The sequence below is a fragment of the Balaenoptera physalus genome (genome assembly GCF_965194825.1).
Source record: "Balaenoptera physalus genome assembly, chromosome: 19".
Taxonomy (NCBI): Eukaryota; Metazoa; Chordata; class Mammalia; order Artiodactyla; family Balaenopteridae; genus Balaenoptera; species Balaenoptera physalus.
The window spans coordinates 68,099,214-68,117,051 of NC_138900.1; the positions used below are offsets into that span (position 1 = coordinate 68,099,214).

The 17,838-nt window shown below is 55.2% G+C and overlaps 1 protein-coding gene and 1 long non-coding RNA gene across 9 annotated transcripts; one reads left to right on the forward strand and one right to left on the reverse strand.

The window, feature by feature from the left end:
- Positions 1-97: 97 nt before the first annotated feature.
- Positions 98-17,835, forward strand: LOC309649039 (cyclin-dependent kinase 10). 8 transcript variants are annotated; one of them, XM_082438494.1, is made up of 14 exons: positions 98-506; positions 7,371-8,137; positions 11,914-11,986; positions 12,634-12,705; positions 13,622-13,724; positions 13,864-13,945; positions 14,045-14,112; positions 14,972-15,024; positions 15,193-15,262; positions 15,865-15,924; positions 16,308-16,431; positions 16,507-16,646; positions 16,885-16,937; positions 17,139-17,835. In XM_082438494.1, the coding sequence occupies exons 2-14, from the start codon at positions 8,087-8,089 to the stop codon at positions 17,243-17,245; spliced, it is 1,056 nt and encodes a 351-aa protein (XP_082294620.1). In that variant the 5' UTR covers positions 98-506; positions 7,371-8,086; the 3' UTR covers positions 17,246-17,835. The 8 variants fall into 8 exon arrangements, with proteins under 8 accessions (XP_082294620.1, XP_082294621.1, XP_082294619.1 ...); XM_082438496.1 differs by lacking the exons at positions 98-506; positions 7,371-8,137 and adding exons at positions 9,565-9,697; positions 11,681-11,784; XM_082438499.1 differs by lacking the exons at positions 98-506; positions 7,371-8,137 and adding exons at positions 9,728-10,184; positions 11,681-11,784.
- On the reverse strand, positions 3,669-6,519 carry LOC309649043. Its single transcript, XR_014256923.1, has 2 exons — positions 6,454-6,519; positions 3,669-4,852 (listed from the first exon to the last, which is right to left on the reverse strand). It is a non-coding gene; the product is annotated as an uncharacterized lncRNA (long non-coding RNA).
- Positions 17,836-17,838: the final 3 nt, after the last annotated feature.

The following is a 17,838-nucleotide window of genomic DNA, read 5'->3' on the forward strand; positions in this document are numbered from 1 at the left end:
ATTTGCTGCCACAGGAAGGGGTGCACCTGTCTCTGCAGGTGCTACAGCCCCTCCCAGCCCACGGGTCCTGTGGTGTGACCTGGGGGTCTACGTCCCATCTCCAAATCTCTGCAGGCCTGACACTCTCCTGTAACCAGTGGAGTGGTGGAAGTGACTTGTGGGCTGGGCGGCCTGGCCGGGCTCACAGGGACGCTGGCTGTGCTGGGAGCCACCGTGCTGGGAAGTGCTCGGCCGCTGGGGAGGCCACAGGGGAGCTGCAGCCCGCGGCCCTGATCTCGCAGCCCGTCCAGCCCAGGTGCCGGGCTTGTGACGAGCTTGTCGTGACTCCAGCCCCAGGCTTGCAGTCTCCCCAGCCGAGCCACTGCCCAGCACGCAGCAGCCCTGCGAGTGGACATCCACGTGCCCAGCCCAGCTGAGCCTTCAGACAGCATCTGACTGCAGCCCCTGGGAAACCACAGGTGGTAACTGCCGGTCGAACCTTTCCTGAATTCCTGAGCCATAAAACGGTAAGAAAATGGTTGTTTCAAGCTGCTAAGGTCTGGGTGAGTCACTACTCAGCAGTAGTAGTAACCAGGAAACAGGGTAAGAGCTGGAGTGGAGATCAGGTTTGGCTGGGGTTTATGAGGATTTGGGCAGCTGGGCGATGGGTCGTATTGTACTATTCCCGCTACTTTTGTCTGTGCTTCACATTTCGCGTTACAGAATCCACAAGCATACATTGTACAGACCGAACACCACAAGCTGGCAGTCAGCCAATTCCAAAATGCTGCAGATTCTTCTGAAAAAATAACTCTGATTTTTCTACAAATAAATGACTTGAAAAAAAGGTGGTGTCTTATAAGTCTGCTCAGGTGGCCATCACAAGTACCATGGGCTGGGGACTTCCCTGGTGGTCTCGTGGTTAAGACTCCACGCTTCCACTGCAGGGGGCGTGGGTTCCATCCCCGGTCAGGGAACTAGATCCCACGTGCCACGTGGTTCGGCCAAAAAAAAAGAAAGAAAAAAACCCAAACAAATACCATGGGCTGGGGGGCTTAAACAACAGACTTTGTTTCTCATCATTCTGGAGGCTGGGGAGGCCCTCAATCTGTCTGTGTTCCTGCGAGGACCCCTCCCTGGCCCGTAGACAGCTGACTGCTGTGTCCTCACGCGGCCAGAGAACGAGGGCTCTGGTCTCTTCTTCCTCCCAATCCCTTTCCGGGGGCTCCTCCTTCATGGCCTCATCTAAACCTAAGTAATTCCCAAAGGCCCCACTTCTAAATACCGTCACATTGGGGATTAGGCCTTCAACAGACGAATTTGGGGGATGCAGACTTTCAGCCACAGCAGAAGGAGCCCTGAGAGTCCTAGGAACACAGAGCGGTGCGTGGACCTGGGCTACAGCATTCCTGAGATAATCCAATTGGGTATTAGGCGATAACAGGATCGATGATAATATCCTTAGATGTGACAGTGCTGTTGTGGTTATGCTAAAAAATATCCTCATCTGATAGAAGTACTGCATTTTTGTTTGTTTGTTTGTTTTTTTATACAGCAGGTTATTAGTCGTCAGTTTTATACACATCAGTGTATACATGTCAGTCCCAATTGCCCAATTCGTCACACCACCATGCCCACCCCACCGCGGTTTTCCCCCCTTGGTGTCCATACGTTTGTTCTCTACATCTGTGTCTCAACTTCTGCCCTGCAAACCGGTTCATCTGTACCATTTTTCTAGGTTCCACATACATGCGTTAATATACGATATTTGTTTTTCTCTTTCTGAAGAAGTACTGCATTTTTAACTGTCAAAAAATATGCTGAAGAAAGCCAGTTTCAAAAGGCCATATGCTGTACGATTTTATTCATGTAGCATTCTCCAAATGACAAAATGATACAGATAAGAACAGACTAGGGACTGCCAGGGGTTAGGGATGGCGGGGGCCGGGGGTGTGACTGTAGAGTGTAGCATGAACGTGATCGTTGGGATGCTGGAGCAGCCCTGTGTCTGGATCGTGGTGGTGGTTACACGTGATCACATGGCACAGCACACACACGGTGCCACCCTGAGCCTTATTCTACTGCACTTACCTAAGGTGCTACCACTGAGGGAGAATGGACGGAGGTACAGGGATCTCTCTGGACTACTTTTGCAACTTACTGTGAATTTATAATATTAAAGTAAAATGTTTTAAAATACATCAGAAATTATAATAATTAAAATAACATGATTCCCATGTAAGAATAGCAGGTCAGTGAAATAGAAAACATGGACAAGAGTGTGTGTGTATGAACGTTATGTATGTTTATATATAATTAGAGTACAATAAAACTGGCACCAAAAGTAAGTGGGAAAAGGAAGGATTATATAATAAATTGTGCTAGAAAAACAGCTTAACGTTTTAAGAGAAAACGTAAGCTGGATTGTAACCTCCTGCTGTATGCTCTGATAAATTCCAGATGGTTTAAGAGTGGATATAAAAAGTGATTACATGTACATCAACTATACTTAAATTTTTTAAAAAGGTAGACTTACTATCAGCTGATACAGGTGACTCAAAGGGTAAAGGAAAAGAACGGCTAGAACCATATTCCAGATGACAGTGTGTGGTCATCTAAAAAAAAATTTCCTTGCTGGAAAAAAAAGGTGGCTGCAAAAAATAAGATGTAAATTTTATTCTGATTCCTCAAAGATATTACAGAGCAATGTTGAAGGATTTGACTACATTAAAATGTAAAACATCTCCCTAAGCCCTCTATAAACAAATGTAAAACAAATGGTAAGCTCAAAAAGTATTTGCAACAAAAACGAGAGGCCAGAGAATAACACATGATAGATGGAGAGCCTGGACACACTGTTGGTGGAAGTCAGGCTCCTTCCTGAAGGCAGTGTGGTAGCGTGGAAGGCAGCATTCCAGAGCCCCCTCACTGCCCTCTGAACAAGGCTGTAGGAGCCCCTCCCTTACATGGGGGCAGAGCCTGTGAGTAGGATGGGCTGGGCTCCTGGGATCAGGGTAGTAACCCGTTCGTTTTGAGTTAATCAAAATGGAGCTTCTCCTGAGCACGCCTGACCTCATCAGAGAAGCCGTTGAAAAAGGCGAGTGTCAGAGACATGGCTGTGAAGAAGTCAGCTCCCATGATGTGAGAGCCGCCGGCCAGCAAGGAAAGGGGCTTCGTCCTTGGCACACAAAGAAAGGAACTCTGCCTACAACCTGAGTGGCCGTGGAAGGTCCCCAGGTCCAGATGAGGATGCGGCCGGGCTGACAGCTGGATTGTAGCTTGGACTCTGGACACGTGGAGCCCGAGGTGATGTGTGCGCTGTTTTAAGTTGGCCACTAAAATGAGGTAACTTATTAGGCAGTAATTGAAAACTAGTACAGGTCCTGTGTATTAAGAACCCTAAAAGGATTCATGTTTCTTATTTTATTTTTACTTTTTATATTTATTTATTTAATTAATTTGTTTTTATTTTTTGCTGTGTCAGGTCTTAGTTGCGACACGTGGGATCTTCGTCGTGGCATGTGGCCTCTTTGTTGCAGCACGCGGGCTTCTCTCTAGTTGTGGTGCACGGGCTCCAGGGCGCATGGGCTCTGTAGTTTGCGGCACGTGGGCTTAGTTGCCGCGCGGCATGTGGGATCTTAGTTCCCCGGCCAGGGATCAAACCTGCGTCCCCTGCGTTGGAAGGCGGATTTTTTTAAAATTTATTTATTTTATTTATTTAATTTTGGCTGTGTTGGGTCTTCGTTGCTGTGCACGGGCCGTCTCCAGTTGCGGCGAGCAGGGGCTACTCTTCGCCGAGGTGCGCAGGCCTCTCACTGTGGTGGCTTCTCATGTTGTGGAGTGCAGGCTCTAGTGGCACTGGCTTCAGTAGTTGTGGCTCGCGGGCTCAGTAGTTGTGGCGCACGGGCTCAGCTGCTCTGCAGCATGTGGGATCTTCCCGGACCAGGGCTTGAACCCGTGTCCCCTGCACTGGCAGGCAGACCCCCAACCACTGCGCCACCAGGGAAGCCCAGAAGGCGGATTCTTTACCACTGGACCACCAGGGAAGTCCCAAAAGATTCATGTTTCTAAATGAAGAAGCTTTAAACCTCTGAGGAAGATAAAAGGAGTCTTGTTTTGGATTAGAAAGTCTCAGTAACATAAAGTTGTTAATTCTCCCTTATTCTAGCAAATCAGTACGACCCCAAACAAAAGAGCACAGGTGGTTTTGGGAGCCACACCAAATTATCCCAAAGGTCACCTAAGAGGATAAAAATGTAAGAATGGCAGGAAACATCTGGAAAAGCAGAGGGATTGAGTCCTCTGACATGGAAGCGTGTCGCACAGTGGTGAACACATAGCACAGCATGCTCACGTGGGGTCCCAGAGAAGTGCCATGTTGCAGACATGGGGGAAGGTCGGATGTTCCCCGAGTGCTGGGGCAACTCAGTTGACAACTGAGAAAACAAAACAGTTAAACATGGAAAATAAAACTATGAAAGTATGAAATGGAGATGAGTAAATGTTTTTATAAGTTTGGAGCAGGGGATGCCTTTTCCAGTCTGACAAACTCTAAAAGCCATTAAGGAATAGATGGATGAATCTGTTGCAGAAAGCAACAAAGGAAGCTAAAAGCCAGGAGCTACTTGTAGTATAAATCACTAAGGGTGAATTTCCCAAATATAAAAAAGCTCACCAAAGGAAAAAAAAAGTCAATGTAGAAAATGCAGAAGGACATGCATTCACAGGAGGATACATGCCACGGGCCCATGAACGAGTGACAACGAGGTGAGATGCCCAGCCTCCCCATGGCAGGGGTGCCCAAAGCTCAGGGAAGCTGGCGGTGACCGGTGACCAGCCAGGGTGAAGTCAGCACTTCCACTGTCTCTGTAACCTGGGAAAAGGTTTAGAAAAGTGACAAGAAGCAGGAGAGTGTGGAGAGATGTTCTGCTGATAGCCTCCCAGAGGAAAGATAAATCTATATAATCTTTTGGCTGCACAGGGTCTTTTTGTAAATAAATGTATTTATTTTGTTTATTTATTTTTCGCTGTGTTGGGTCCTCATTGCTGCACGCGGGCTTCCGTAGTTGTGGCACAGGGGCTCAGTAGTTGCGGCACGTGGGCTCTAGAGCACAGGTTCAGTAGTTGTGGCTCACGGGCTTAGTTGCTCTGCGGCATGTGGGATCTTCCCAGACCAGGACTCGAACCCGTGTCCCCTGCATTGGCAGGTGGATTCTCAACCACTGCGCCACCAGGGAAGTCCTGCACGGGGTCTTAGTTGAGGCATGTGGGATCTTTGTTGTAGCATGCGAACTCTTAGTTGCAGCATATGGTATCTAGTTTCGTGACCAGGGATCGAACCCGGGCCCCCTGCATTGGGAGCGTGGAGTCTTAGCCACTGGACCACCAGGCAAGTCCCAAAATTGATATAATCGTTATGGAAAAGTTTGACAATATTTGCCAAAGTTTTCCTAGTAACTTACCTGACAGATAAACCTCCACAAGTGTATAAATACATAAATGCAGGAATGTTCATTGCAGCATTGTTCAAAAAAAAAAATTGGAAATAACCTAAATTATATTCATCAAAGGGAGCTGGTTACGCACATGATGGGCCCCCGACAGTGAACTGCAGGCTGCCGTGGAGGAGGGGCCGCACCTGTGTGGATGTGGGGCTCAGCCGACTGCGTGGTCACTGCAACACTCAGCCTTGCACAGCGTGATCCCAGCTGCACATGTGCGTGTGTGTATGAAGTGTCCGCAAGGAGAAGCGTCATTCCATGTGCAGTCTCTAACCAACATGTATTATTTTTATTCTATTTTATTTTTAAATTATTTTTTTAATTTTATTTTTTTATACAGCAGGTTCTCATTAGTTATCTGTTTTATACATATTAGTGTCTACATGTCAGTCCCAGTCTCCCAATTCATCCCACCACCACCCCCCCATTACTTTCCCCCCTTTAACCAACATGTATTATTTTTAAATTAAATATTCATAACCTTTTAAGTAGTCTTAACATGTAAAAATGCTTGTGTAAATCAACATGAAAAAATGATCTCAATTTAAGTTAAATTCAAAAGGGACTTCCCTGGTGGCGCAGTGGTTAAGAATCCGCCTGCCAATGCAGGAGACACGGGTTTGTGTCCTGGTCTGGGAAGATCCCACGTGCCGCAGAGCAACTAAGCCCGTGAGCCACAACTACTGAGCCTGTGCTCTAGAGCCCGCGAGCCACAACTACTGAGCCCCTGTGCCACAACTACTGAAGCCTGTGCACCTAGAGCCTGTGCTCCTCAACAAGAGAAGCCACCGCAGTGAGAAGCCCATGCACCACAACGAAGAGTAGCCCCTGCTCACAACTAGAGAAAGCTCATGCGCAGTAATGAAGACCCAACACAGCAAAAAATAAATAAATTAATTAATTTAAAAAAATAAATCCAAAATACGATGAAATGTACATTTGGCTTAATGATAAAAATGAAAAGAAAGGATACTGTCAGTGCTCAGTGCAGGCCGTGGGCCATCGGCAGCGGGTTAGAACGACTGAAGCCATGCTTGCAGCGCTGAAGGTCCAGGTGGCTCTGGACCTGACCGCCTGGGACCCGGCGTCTCCCTCTGCCACCAGCCCTGGGCAGGTGACTGAACCAACCCTCTGTGCCTCAGTTCCTTCGTCTGTAAAACGTAGTTCTTAAGAGGACCTACCTCAGAAACGTGCGGTTGTTATTCTAGGGCTCAGAGCAACGTCTAGCACAGGACAGGCACCTGTTCATCCCCCGTATAGCTGAGTTCCTGGGGTATTCAGTGTTCTAATTCTGTGCAGTACACGTGTGTGCACACGGGGACACACAGGCCTGAACGGACGGAGCAGGCCAGGAAGTGAGGTGGTGGAGGCAGCGAAGGGGCTTCTGCTTTTGTACTTTGTAACGTTTCACACGTCCCGTGCGTTCCTGGTAATCCTAACAAGTCTGAGAAAACGCTGTGGCGTCCGTTTCTAGAGCGCCCTGCCTGCTGAAGCTCTGCGCAGAGGGCTTCCACCAGGCTTAGAATCCTTTGCACGCTGTGTGTCTGAACCTTCACCTCTGGGGCAGACCCTGCCTTTCCCAGGTCTCGCTCCTGCGTTTGTCACCCGGGCTGCCCGGCAGCTCAGGCTTTCCACGGGGATGGCGCGGGTGCCTGTCCCGTTCCCCTCCTGGAAGGAGGCCTCCAGGGTCACCACCACGTGGCTGCGTTGCTGGTTGGTGTAAGCTTTGGAATGTTCACTTATGGTTTTGACTGCTTTCAACCTCACCCATTTCTTTTCCTGAGCCACAAACCTAATTCCTTTGCTCTGGCCCTAACACAGACATTGTCTGTTTTACAGAAGAGTTTTTCCACAGACTTATGAAATACCTGGATGTTTTCTTCCTTCTAGAGAAACCTGATGTAAATTCAGAAAAGAAGAAATTTGCCATCCCCCAGATCGTCGTCACCACAGCCTCAAAAGAGACTCTGATCAGCTACGGTTCCACAGGAATGGAGGAGCAGAGGACCATTCGGGAAAGGGCTGAGCCGGGCCCATTCTACCGACACAGGAACCCCAGTACGGTAGACGCCTATAATTCACAGACCAAAGAATAAACTGGCACCCCAGCAGCTGCAGTCACTCCCTGCGCTCCGAGTCTCAGAGGTGATGGCAAAGGGCTGCCCTATCCTGTGGAGAGCTGCAGGTGCCCCTTCAGTAAACAAGGCTCTCCCCAGCTTCTCCAAAGCCGCAGGCAGCTTGGCAGAGGGCAAGAGTGACTCTGGGGTAATCGGTGAAGAGATGACCCTGTTGGAGCTGTCTGGCTGTGCAGAGTGATGAACCGGTAGCAGGCAGCATCTCTTGCTGACTCTGGATGGGCATTAGAACCCTTCCCGTTCGCTTCAGAAGGAGCATGGTGTAAGCACTCAGCAGTTACAGTGGAGGAGGTGTCCCCCACCCTTGAACAAAAGGTCGGACTCTGAGGACGAAACCTTAAGGTGTTAGGTCCCAGAACAGGGAAGTGCACAGTCACCTTGGAGGGTCCAAGGGCTCCTAGCTTGAGTACTAAGGATGCAAGGTATTATAGGATCCAGAAAAAGAATGCGGATGCAGGAGTGGTGGCAGCCATGGCACTTAGAACTGTGGAAGTGGCTTTGTCAGAGCTGCCCTGGGAGAAGGTGAGTTGAACTGACGACTTCCCCTCTTTCTGGCTGTGTTTGAGGGCTCCTGGTGGGGAGGGGCCGTTCAGGGGACCCCCAGCCTCAGCTGTCCATCCTCACCAGCAGCCCTTGGGTCAGAGTCCCCTCTCCTCCGGGGTGGCTGGAGAGAGTGCCCTACCCGTCCGAGCTCATACGTTTAGTCTGATGACAGTATACGTCAGCTTCCTTCGCTCCTGGAACGGTCAGCAGGCCGTCCACATGGTCTGTCTCTGTCTATTGATGAGGGTCATATTCTTTAGTAGTAAACAGTACAAGTGACTTCCAATCCATGAGTTTTGGTATAACCCAAGAAAAAAGAAATCTCATATTGACATTGTTTACTAACATATTATCAACATCCTTATTTGTATTTATTTAGTATGTTTATTTATGCATCCTGACTGCCACGACTAAATATTTATACAGAAAAATCAAGCCCATACAAAGGTGAATGTGAACCCATTGGGTCAGCATGCCTCTCCTTCTCTATAAAGTTTCTAGTAGCTGTTGCATTTCTATTATTTGACCTAGAAATTGCCCTCCTCCTACCCCTGCCCTGAGCATCTCAAACAAATAATCCAAAAACTGTACTTACCATGGCATTAATTCTAATCTCATTATTAGCCGTGAGCTTAGCTTATCAGAATTCTAAAAACCAGAATGAACTGAATGTGGTAATTAGGTTAAATTAAATCATTTTGACTCATGATTATTTAATTTCATAATTATCAAACGCCCTGAACTTACATTCGCATCATTTTAGCATTTACAGTACAGTCCCCGTGACAGGAGAAGCTGCACCCCTCCTCCTACACGGGCCACTCACTGCCCTGCCTCGCCTTTCTCCTTAGCACGCCCTCTGCTTTACTTACTTGTTGACCGCCTCCAGTTAGAATGTAAGGTCCGCCAGGGCAGAGCCTGACAGGGCCGAGCACGTAGTGGGGGCTCAACACGGATGTGTTGGGTGACCCTTCGGTGCCACAGTCCCTCCGTCGCCGCGTCCTGTCAGTTCCTTCCACAGCTCTCGGACGCGCCCTCTGCTCTCGGTCCTCACCGGCCCTGCCCGAGCCCCCTCCCTCCCTGGCTCCAGGTCAGCCCTCCAGTGCTCCGAGGGAGAGCTCTACAGCGCAACTCCCGCGGCCCCGCGGCCCCCGCAGCCGCCCCCCAGCCCCCTGCAGCCCCCCGGACTTCGGCCTCCTCCTCCTCCGGCGGCCGGTACTCAGCGCCCCAGCGCGGTCACGTGCCCGCACTTAAAACTAAAGTAAAGCTAGAACCTTGCTAGTCCGAGTGCATCGTAGGAGTTGAGGTCCTCGTGGGTGGGGTGGGGTCTTCGGGAGGTTTCCTTGGTAACCGTTGTTGAGGAGGGGACGCCCCGGAAGTAAGCCGTGCGCTTGCTCCAAGGAACACCCGTCTGCGCCTGCGCACACGGGAAGTGGGGACGCTGAGCTCGGCATGGGGGAGCCGGAGCCGGAGCCGGAACAGATCCGTTTGAAGTGTATCCGTAAGGAAGGCTTCTTCACGGTGCCTCCAGAGCACAGGGTGCGACGAGGGGCTGCTCGGGGTAGTTGTGTCCTCGCCGGCGGCAGGGCGGAGCCGAAACGCACTGGGGCCCTCAGTGTCGCGCTAAAGCGCCAGGTTTCCGGCACGAGCGGGAACGACAGTCCCAGAGCTCCTCACGACAGGCGCGGAAGCCGGCGGCGGCCGTCCGGGACTCCGGTCCCGGCCGGTGCGCAGACCCCGGGGCGTGTCACGCCCGCGCGAGGGAAGGGCCGGCTCTCTGGCCGCCGGCCGCCTCGGCCAAAGCGCGCTCCAGCGCGGGCGTTTCTTAGTTTTGCGCCGGGGACGGGCGCCTCGTGTCGGGAGACAGTAGCCATGGAAAGAGTTGGAGGCGTGTCTCCCACCGGGCTGTGGGTGCACCGGGCGCGGGGCCCCACCTGTGACCCGGCAGCTTCGTTTGTGCCTTACTCCGTGTGGGGCCTCGGCGTGTGTAACTGTCACTTAGTCCTCTCGGGGACCCTTTGTAGAGGTGAGGAGGGTGAAGCTTAGGGGCGTTGGGTGGTTTCTCCAAGGTAGACGACTCGTGCAGGGGTAGGTGTGAACCCTGGCGGCGGATTGTTTTAACCACTTGCTGGTGCTCTGAGAGGCCGCCTCAGTGTCCAGTAAGGATCCCAACAGACTGGCTGAGTGAGCGCAGGACCCCCCTTGAGCCGTCCGCTGCCGTCGTTCATCACCGAGACTCGCAGCAGCTGCTCTCGGTGGGGAGTTAAGACATACCCGGACGAGGACAGTGCAGGATAGTAGGTGCTGCGAGACGAAGTGTTGGGATTTTTCAGAGAAAGAATGTTTTCAGCTGGGGGCCAGGAAGCAGTTTTGAGAAGCGGTAGCATTTCTCCTGGGCGGGGAAGTGTGACTGCGTTTTGGACACGCAGAGATGAGGAGGGTTCTTGCCAGGCCTGGGGAGCAGCAGGGGCAAAGTCCCGCGAAGTACAGAGTGTACGGGAAGCGCCAGGGGTGCAGCCGGGAGAGAGACAGGACACTTAGGTCGAGCTGAAACCGTGGAAGGGCTTCAGTACAGGCCAGGTGACTCTGACTTCGTTCCCCAGGATGGAGGGCAAGGTAAATAGAGGCAGGGAGTCCAGAGAAGGGCTATTAGAACTTGAACCTTGTCGCACGTGCTTCTCCGACCCAAGGGGAGGTGCTCATTCAGTCTGTTACAGCTGAGGGTGTATTAGGGTACAGGCTCTCTGCTAGAACATGGAGACCCCAAAATACAGTGGCTTAAGTACAGGACTTTATTTCTGGCTCCCCTAACGTCTCACAGGTGGGCCAGGCACGCAGGTTGTCTCTTTGCTCCACCTGTGCCCCACCCAAATCCCAGCCTGCCTCAAGGGGCAGGAAGGAGTGAGCGGCAAGCAGCCTCCTTTGATCAGAAAGTTGCACTTGTCCCTTCTGCTCACATCCCATTGGCCAGGATTTAGTCACATGGTCACACCCAGCTGCAAGGGAGGCTGGGAACTATGGCCACCAGCTGGGTGGCTATGTGCCCCTGGGCAGTGTTTCATAACCCAAAGGAGGAAGAAACATGTGGATGATTGAGACAGTTTTTGCCGCAGAAGTATTTCCACTGTGCTTGGTAGATGTTTCGTGAAGTTCTTCAAGCTTTTTCCACGTCCAGAGCTTGCTTGCTTCTTTCTTTCTTTCTTTATGGCCTCGCCCTGCAGCTTGTGGGATATCAGTTCCCCCCGTCAGGGATTGAATCCAGGCCCTCGGCGCTGCGAGTGCGGAGTTCTAACCACTGGGCGGCTGGAGAAAACCCCAGAGCGTAATGTAGAGGGGTGCTGCGCAGTGGACTTTCTGTGATGGTGGAAATGCTCTGTTTTCTGAATCGTCCAGGACGGTCACCATAAGCCGCATGGGGCCATCGAGCACTTCACATGGCTTGTGCAGCTGAAGAAATGGACTTTGAGTTTCATTTTAGTTAATTTTAACCAAATGTGGCTGGTGGTTCCTCTTTTTGGGCAGCACACATCGGGACCGTGGAATTGAAAGGGAGTGGTTAGACTGTCTTTGATCTCACATTCAAAGTGGCCAGCATCATCACCCCATTTTCTCACCTACAAACCCAGGTGTGTGGTCACCTTTCTGTTTGGTGAGCAGGACATGAGCTGGCTTTTTGGTACAAATTGAGTGTCCATATCCATCTCTGGTTCCATTAGCTGCCAGATCCCCTCACCGCCAGCACCTCTCTCTTTCAGCTGGGACGGTGCCGCAGCGTGAAGGAGTTTGAGAAGCTGAACCGCATTGGGGAAGGCACCTACGGCATTGTGTGTGAGTGGCCATGGTGGGAGGCCTGGGGGCCCAGGGACTGTCCCAGCAGCAGCAGCTGTGGCAGGGCTGGAAGGAGGGGACAGGTGACCTCTAATCCCTGGTGTAATTGCCATAGATTTCACACCACTCCTGAATAAACGCAAGCATCGGATTACTAATGTGTACCCGTGAGTAGAGGTAGCTATTATAGCCATAAAGTATACACCTCAGAAAGCAGCCAGAGCTGCATCCACAGCAGCTGGGACATTGGTGTGCGTCAAACTGCTACGGGTTTGGAAGATGCACAATTTAGCACAGTGCTTTGGGGAGCCAACTTTGACAAAATAAGAGTTCCTTTTTCAAGAAAAGCTACCTTATTTGCTATTAGAACATAGTAACCACAGAGCACAAAGCAGTGATCTGCATACCAGCTCTAAGAAGGAAAACTACAGGGAGCTTCTCACAACCAGGGGCCCTGTACCAGCTCAAGCCAGAGGACGCCCCAGGGAGCACATCTCGCAGGGTCGGGTTCTCCTTGCAAGGAGTGTGGACGGGCTGTCACAGGGTACCCAGCAGTCAAGGGGGAAGAGAAAGGGAACCCCCGTGGGGCAGGAGGCCACAAGGTGGGGTCGGGCTTGGATCCTATCCTGGAGGAGTTTCCATTCCAGATAGGGCCCGGGATACCCAAACGGATGAGATTGTCGCCCTGAAGAAAGTGCGGATGGACAAGGAGAAGGACGGTGAGCGCGGAGGGGCCGCGGACCGCTCTGAGCTCGCGTGGGAGGGGGAGGAAGATGCGAGTTGCCTGAGCCCCCCCCCAAGTCGCGCCTGCTTTCCCAAGGGTGTCTGCATGATGGTCAAAGGAGGCTGATCTCTGGGGGCTGCAGCCTGGCCCCTCCCACACACTCTAGGCCTCAGCCCCCCCGAGCCCTGTGCAGTTCATCCCCTTCACCCTCCCATTGGGTGACTCTGCCTCATCTTCTGTCTCAGCTCAGCGTCACCCCTCCACAGGGCTTTCCCACCCAAGACTGAGCCGGCAGCCCCTGTGTGCTCCACACCCCCCTGCCGACAGCCCCTTGGCTGCCTGTGCAGGCAGGGCTGTGCTGGGCTCACTGAGGGCCACCTGCCATGCATAGGGGTCAGTACAGAGTGCTGCTTGCATTTGATGAAGGAGGGAAGGGTTAAAGGTGCTTGTTAGGATGGCCTTGCTTCTCCCTGAGGTAGCAGGCAGAGCCCTGACAGCGGCGGGCATGGGGGTCCCTGAGAGCTGATGTGGACTGGGGTCGGGGGCTCACTGAGGTAGCTGGCTGTCAGGGGTCCCTGTCTGCAGGCTGGGCGTCACTGAGGCTGTCAGGGGTCCCTGTCTGCAGGCTGGGCGTCACTGAGGCTGTCAGGGGTCCCTGTCTGCAGGGCTGGGCGTCACTGAGGCTGTCAGGGGGTCCTGACTGCAGGGGGGGGCTCGCTGAGGCCGGGCTGGGTTGCAGTGGGGGGGCTCGCTGAGGCCGGGCTGGGTTGCAGTGGGGGGGCTCGCTGAGGCCGGGCTGGGTTGCAGTGGGGGGGCTCGCTGAGGCCGGGCTGGGCTGCAAGGGGGGCGGCTCGCTGAGGCCGGGCTGGGCTGCAAGGGGGGCGGCTCGCTGAGACCGGGCTGGGCTGCAGGGGTCCCCATCAGCAGCCTTCGAGAGATCACGCTGCTCCTTCGCCTCCGCCATCCGAACATCGTGGAGCTGAAGGAGGTGGTGGTGGGGAACCACCTGGAGAGGTGAGTGGTCTGCTTGTTGCCCCCACGTTGGGTCCTGCCCAGCCCCCTCCCTCTTGCCCTTCCTGCTGCCCCAGGAGGGTCCCTTGGCCCACTTGGGAGGAGGTGGGAGGTGGCCTGCGTTTCCCCCTCTTCTTTTCAGCATCTTCCTGGTGATGGGTTACTGTGAGCAGGACCTGGCCAGCCTTCTGGAGAACATGCCGACACCCTTCTCTGAGGCCCAGGTGTGAGGCTGGGGGCTGTGGTGGCGGGCCTCCCAAGTCCTCGTTCGGCACATTGTGGCGAACGCAGGCTGCCCTGACCCTGCGTCCTGGCCCCTGCAGGTCAAGTGCATCGTGCTCCAGCTGCTCCGGGGCCTCCAGCACTTGCACCGGAACTTCATCATCCACAGGTGGGCGGCGCCACGGGCCTGGGTTGGGGCAGGGCCTCAGGAGGCCTTTCTCCAGAGGAGTGCTGGCTTGTGACGTGGGGGAGGTGTGACTGCCAGTACTGACCCAGTGCCAGTTGACGTTGCCCAGTGTGCAGGAGAGCAGCAGGCGCAGCCTCGAGGCAGTAGAGGTTCTGTAACTGCTCCTGGGGGACGGTCCAGGACCAGGTAATACCTGTTTCCTCCTCTGGGGGGCCGATGGTGCGAGCGAGTCAGGCTCTGAGAAGTGCTGCCGTGGAGAGAGCCTTACTGGAAGGCGGGCCAGGAAGGGCAGAGACTGGAGGGGCAGAGGGGAGGGTCCTGCAGGCCCGGGCAGGACCTTGCAGGCAGCAGCTCCGTGTGCCCTCGGTGGCTCGCATGGCCTGGGTGGGGATCAGACACAGCGCTGGAAGTCAGACCTGGGCTCATGGCCTCCTCTGCCAGGTTCTCAGAAAATTACTGAGAGCTCTCTCTGGTGTTCCCAGTTGCCAAATCGCCTTGCACTGACTGCCGTCCTCATTTTTAAGAAGTGCAGGGACTTCCGTGGTGGTCCAGTGGTTTAGACTTCACCTTCCAACGCAGGGGGTGCGGGTTCGATTGCTGGTCGGGGAGCTAAGATCCCACATGCCTCGCGGCCAGAAAATCCAAAACATAAAACAGAAGCAATATTGCAACAAATTCAGTAAAGACTTTAAAAATGGTCCACATAAAAAAAATTAAAAAAAATAAAAGTGCAAACAGGAGGAGATATATGGGGAAATGTTCTAAGTATCACCGCGATGGTGACAGCCTCTTTACCCCATGCAGCTTCGTGGGAAGCACTGGTGTTCTCTTTCTGTCACAGGGATCTGAAGGTCTCCAACTTGCTCATGACGGATAAGGGCTGCGTGAAGACAGGTGGGTGCAGGTGCTGGTTCTGTGGTGGGGGCCTCCATGAGCGCCACCTCGACGGGGTGGCGGGCCGGTCCCGATAAGCACCCTGCACGCTACAAGCCGGCTGCAGACGTCAGCGGGCAGCCTTCACTGGGTGACACGCTCCCTCCTGTCTGTCTGCCTCTGTCACAGCGGATTTCGGCCTGGCCCGGGCCTATGGCATTCCGGTGAAGCCAATGACCCCCAAGGTGGTCACCCTCTGGTGAGTCCCTGGGGACCATGGGCAGTGGGGGGGTCATGCTGAAGCTGCACAAGGACCTTTTAAGGAGGTTTTTAAGCTGTGGGGCTGCACACACTCGGAGGCTGGGTGTGTGTGGCTCCTGAGGCAGAGCAGGGCTGTCACCGGGAAGGACCTGCCCCGTCCAGATGGGGCGCCGTCCAGCCTGGCTCTGAGCTGCTCGGAAGGGGCGGTGGCTTCACTGACGGGAGGACAGGAACAGTGTATGTCCTCTGTAATTATTTCTCACTCGACATTTTGAAGAAGAACGGGGTTGTGGTTTAGGGCAGGGTGCCTCCGGCCATGTGTCACTCAGCCCCGACCTGTATAGAACGGGCCAGCAGAGGACACTGCTGCACGCGGGAGCCGTCCAGTGACAGCAGCTGCTGCCTCGTGTGCTGTCGTGTTTGGCGGGTTTAGTGGAAGGGACAGCCGAGCTGGCCTTCATGCTCCTTCGTCCAGGCCGATTCTGGCTCTCAGGGAGGGTGGCGGCCGGTGGCTGGGCTGGTGCAGAGCCGCAGTGCCTCGCGGAGGCCGGGCCGGAGGAGAGGAACTGCCAGGCCCAAGGTGGGGGCTTCTGTTCACAGGTACCGAGCCCCTGAACTGCTGCTGGGGACCACCACGCAGACCACCAGCATCGACATGTGGTGAGGGGTGGATGCGCCCAGGGCCTTGGGAAGGGCGGGGTGGTCTTGTGGGAGCTGGCGGGGCAGGAGTGGGGCTGGGGTCTCGCCAGCCTCCCAGCTCCCAGGAAGGTGGGCCTACGCCTGGGGTCCCGAGAGGCAGAGTAAGACGGCTTCGGCGTTCACGGCCCCCGTCACTGAGGACCCGCCCTCGTGGCCACTCAGGCCTGCTGGTGCCAGGTCACATGGCCCGGGGGGAGAACCCAGTGGTCACCTGCCCTTCCCGTCGTTACCTCCTCCCAGCTCTGCCTCCGTCCTCTGACCCCAGCACACGGGGGACGGGTCCCGGCGGAGTGGTGTTCTGCAGAGCCGGAGGAGCTGAGCTGAGGCCCCGTGCTCCTCTGCAGGGCCGTGGGCTGCATCCTGGCCGAGCTGCTGGCCCATAAGCCCCTTCTCCCCGGCACTTCCGAGATCCACCAGGTGGACCTGATCGTACAGCTGCTGGGGACGCCCAGTGAGAACATCTGGCCGGTGAGTGCCGGCCCTGCCCTCCCCTCTCCTGCCCCCTGCCGGCCACCAGCCTGCAGCTGCCACTCCCCCCCACAGGGCTTCTCCCAGCTGCCACTGGTCAGCCAGTACAGTCTGAGGAAGCAGCCCTACAACAACCTGAAGCACAAGTTCCCGTGGCTCTCGGAGGCCGGCCTGCGTCTGCTGAACCTTCTCTTCATGTACGACCCCAAGAAAAGGTGCTCACCCGGCCTGCGGGCGGGCAGGGGTGCCGTGACCGAGAGGGCCCCTCCCAGACGGACGTGTGAGGCCCGGGCCTCGGCCCACCCAGGTCATGAAGCCCTTTCTGAGTCTCCTGGGGATGTCTGGGTCCCCGGTCCCTATCTGCCACCCAGCTGTCTGCTGTGTGGGGCGGGTGTGAGGGAGATGGGCCTCGGCCAGGCCCGGGCCCCACGAACGGCAAGGCCTTCTCTCCAGGGCGACGGCCGGCGACTGCCTGGAGAGCTCCTACTTCAAGGAGAAGCCCCTGCGTGAGTCTCCCCCGCCCCCTGGCCGGCGCTTGGCTGGGGGCCCCTGTCCGGGGCCGGGGCCGGTGTTGGGCAGGTGGGCGGTGGGGCCTGAGCAGGCACGGGCTGCTCTTGCCGCAGGAGCCGTGTGCAGGGTCAGGAGGGGAGCAGAGGGAGGCGTGGGGGGCCCTTCCCACCTGGCGCTGAGCAGCCCCCTCCCTGCAGCCTGCGAGCCGGAGCTCATGCCCACCTTCCCCCACCACCGCAACAAGCGTGCTGCCCCGGCCACGTCCTCAGGCGCTGAGAGCCAGAGCCGGCGCTGCAAGCCCTGAGGGCGGGGGCCCCTGGGGCCCGGCCAGGACCAACCAGCTGCTCCAGCTGACTGCACCGCTTCCTGCACCTCCTCTGCCCACCGCTGCCCCAGAACGGCAGGGTGGGGACACGGGGGGATGCCAGTGGGTGCGCCCTGCAGGCCCAGACACCCTGAGGCTGGCCTGCCGGGCGCCACCTGGTGGCTCTGTCGTCTCGTGGCTCTGCCATCTGGTGGCTGGGCTGGGTCCACCTGTTGCCAAACCCTCAGACACTCACTTCCCAGGAGGAAACTTGGCTGGGCCCATCTCAGGAGGTCTCTCTGGCTTGGGACGAGCCGATCCCACATGGTCATTTTTGTCCCCACTTGATCCCCAGGGTCTGCCTGGGAAGGGAGAGGCTACGGTGACCCCTCGCTGGGGCTGCAGGACTCAGTGGGAAGGAGGGGTGGGGGGTGGGGTAGAGCCAGCTTGGTGGACTGGAGTCTGGGCGGCTCTGAGCCCACCAGAGGGACGGCCTTGGGTTGGGGGCTGTGCCCTGTCCCCACTCCCCACTGAGCCCCCTGGGGAGGGGCATGGTTGGGCCTCGGAGAGATAAACGCTTTCCTCACAGACGC

Excerpts from the sequence above, each read along its gene's own strand:
- LOC309649039 (XM_082438492.1), top strand. The coding sequence starts at position 9,611 with ATGGGGGAGCCGGAGCCGGAGCCGGAACAGATCCGTTTGAAGTGTATC. Across the intron at positions 15,925-16,307 it reads ACCACCAGCATCGACATGTG|GGCCGTGGGCTGCATCCTGG; the intron begins GTGAGGGGTGGA and ends GCTCCTCTGCAG. Across the intron at positions 16,432-16,506 it reads CCAGTGAGAACATCTGGCCG|GGCTTCTCCCAGCTGCCACT; the intron begins GTGAGTGCCGGC and ends TCCCCCCCACAG.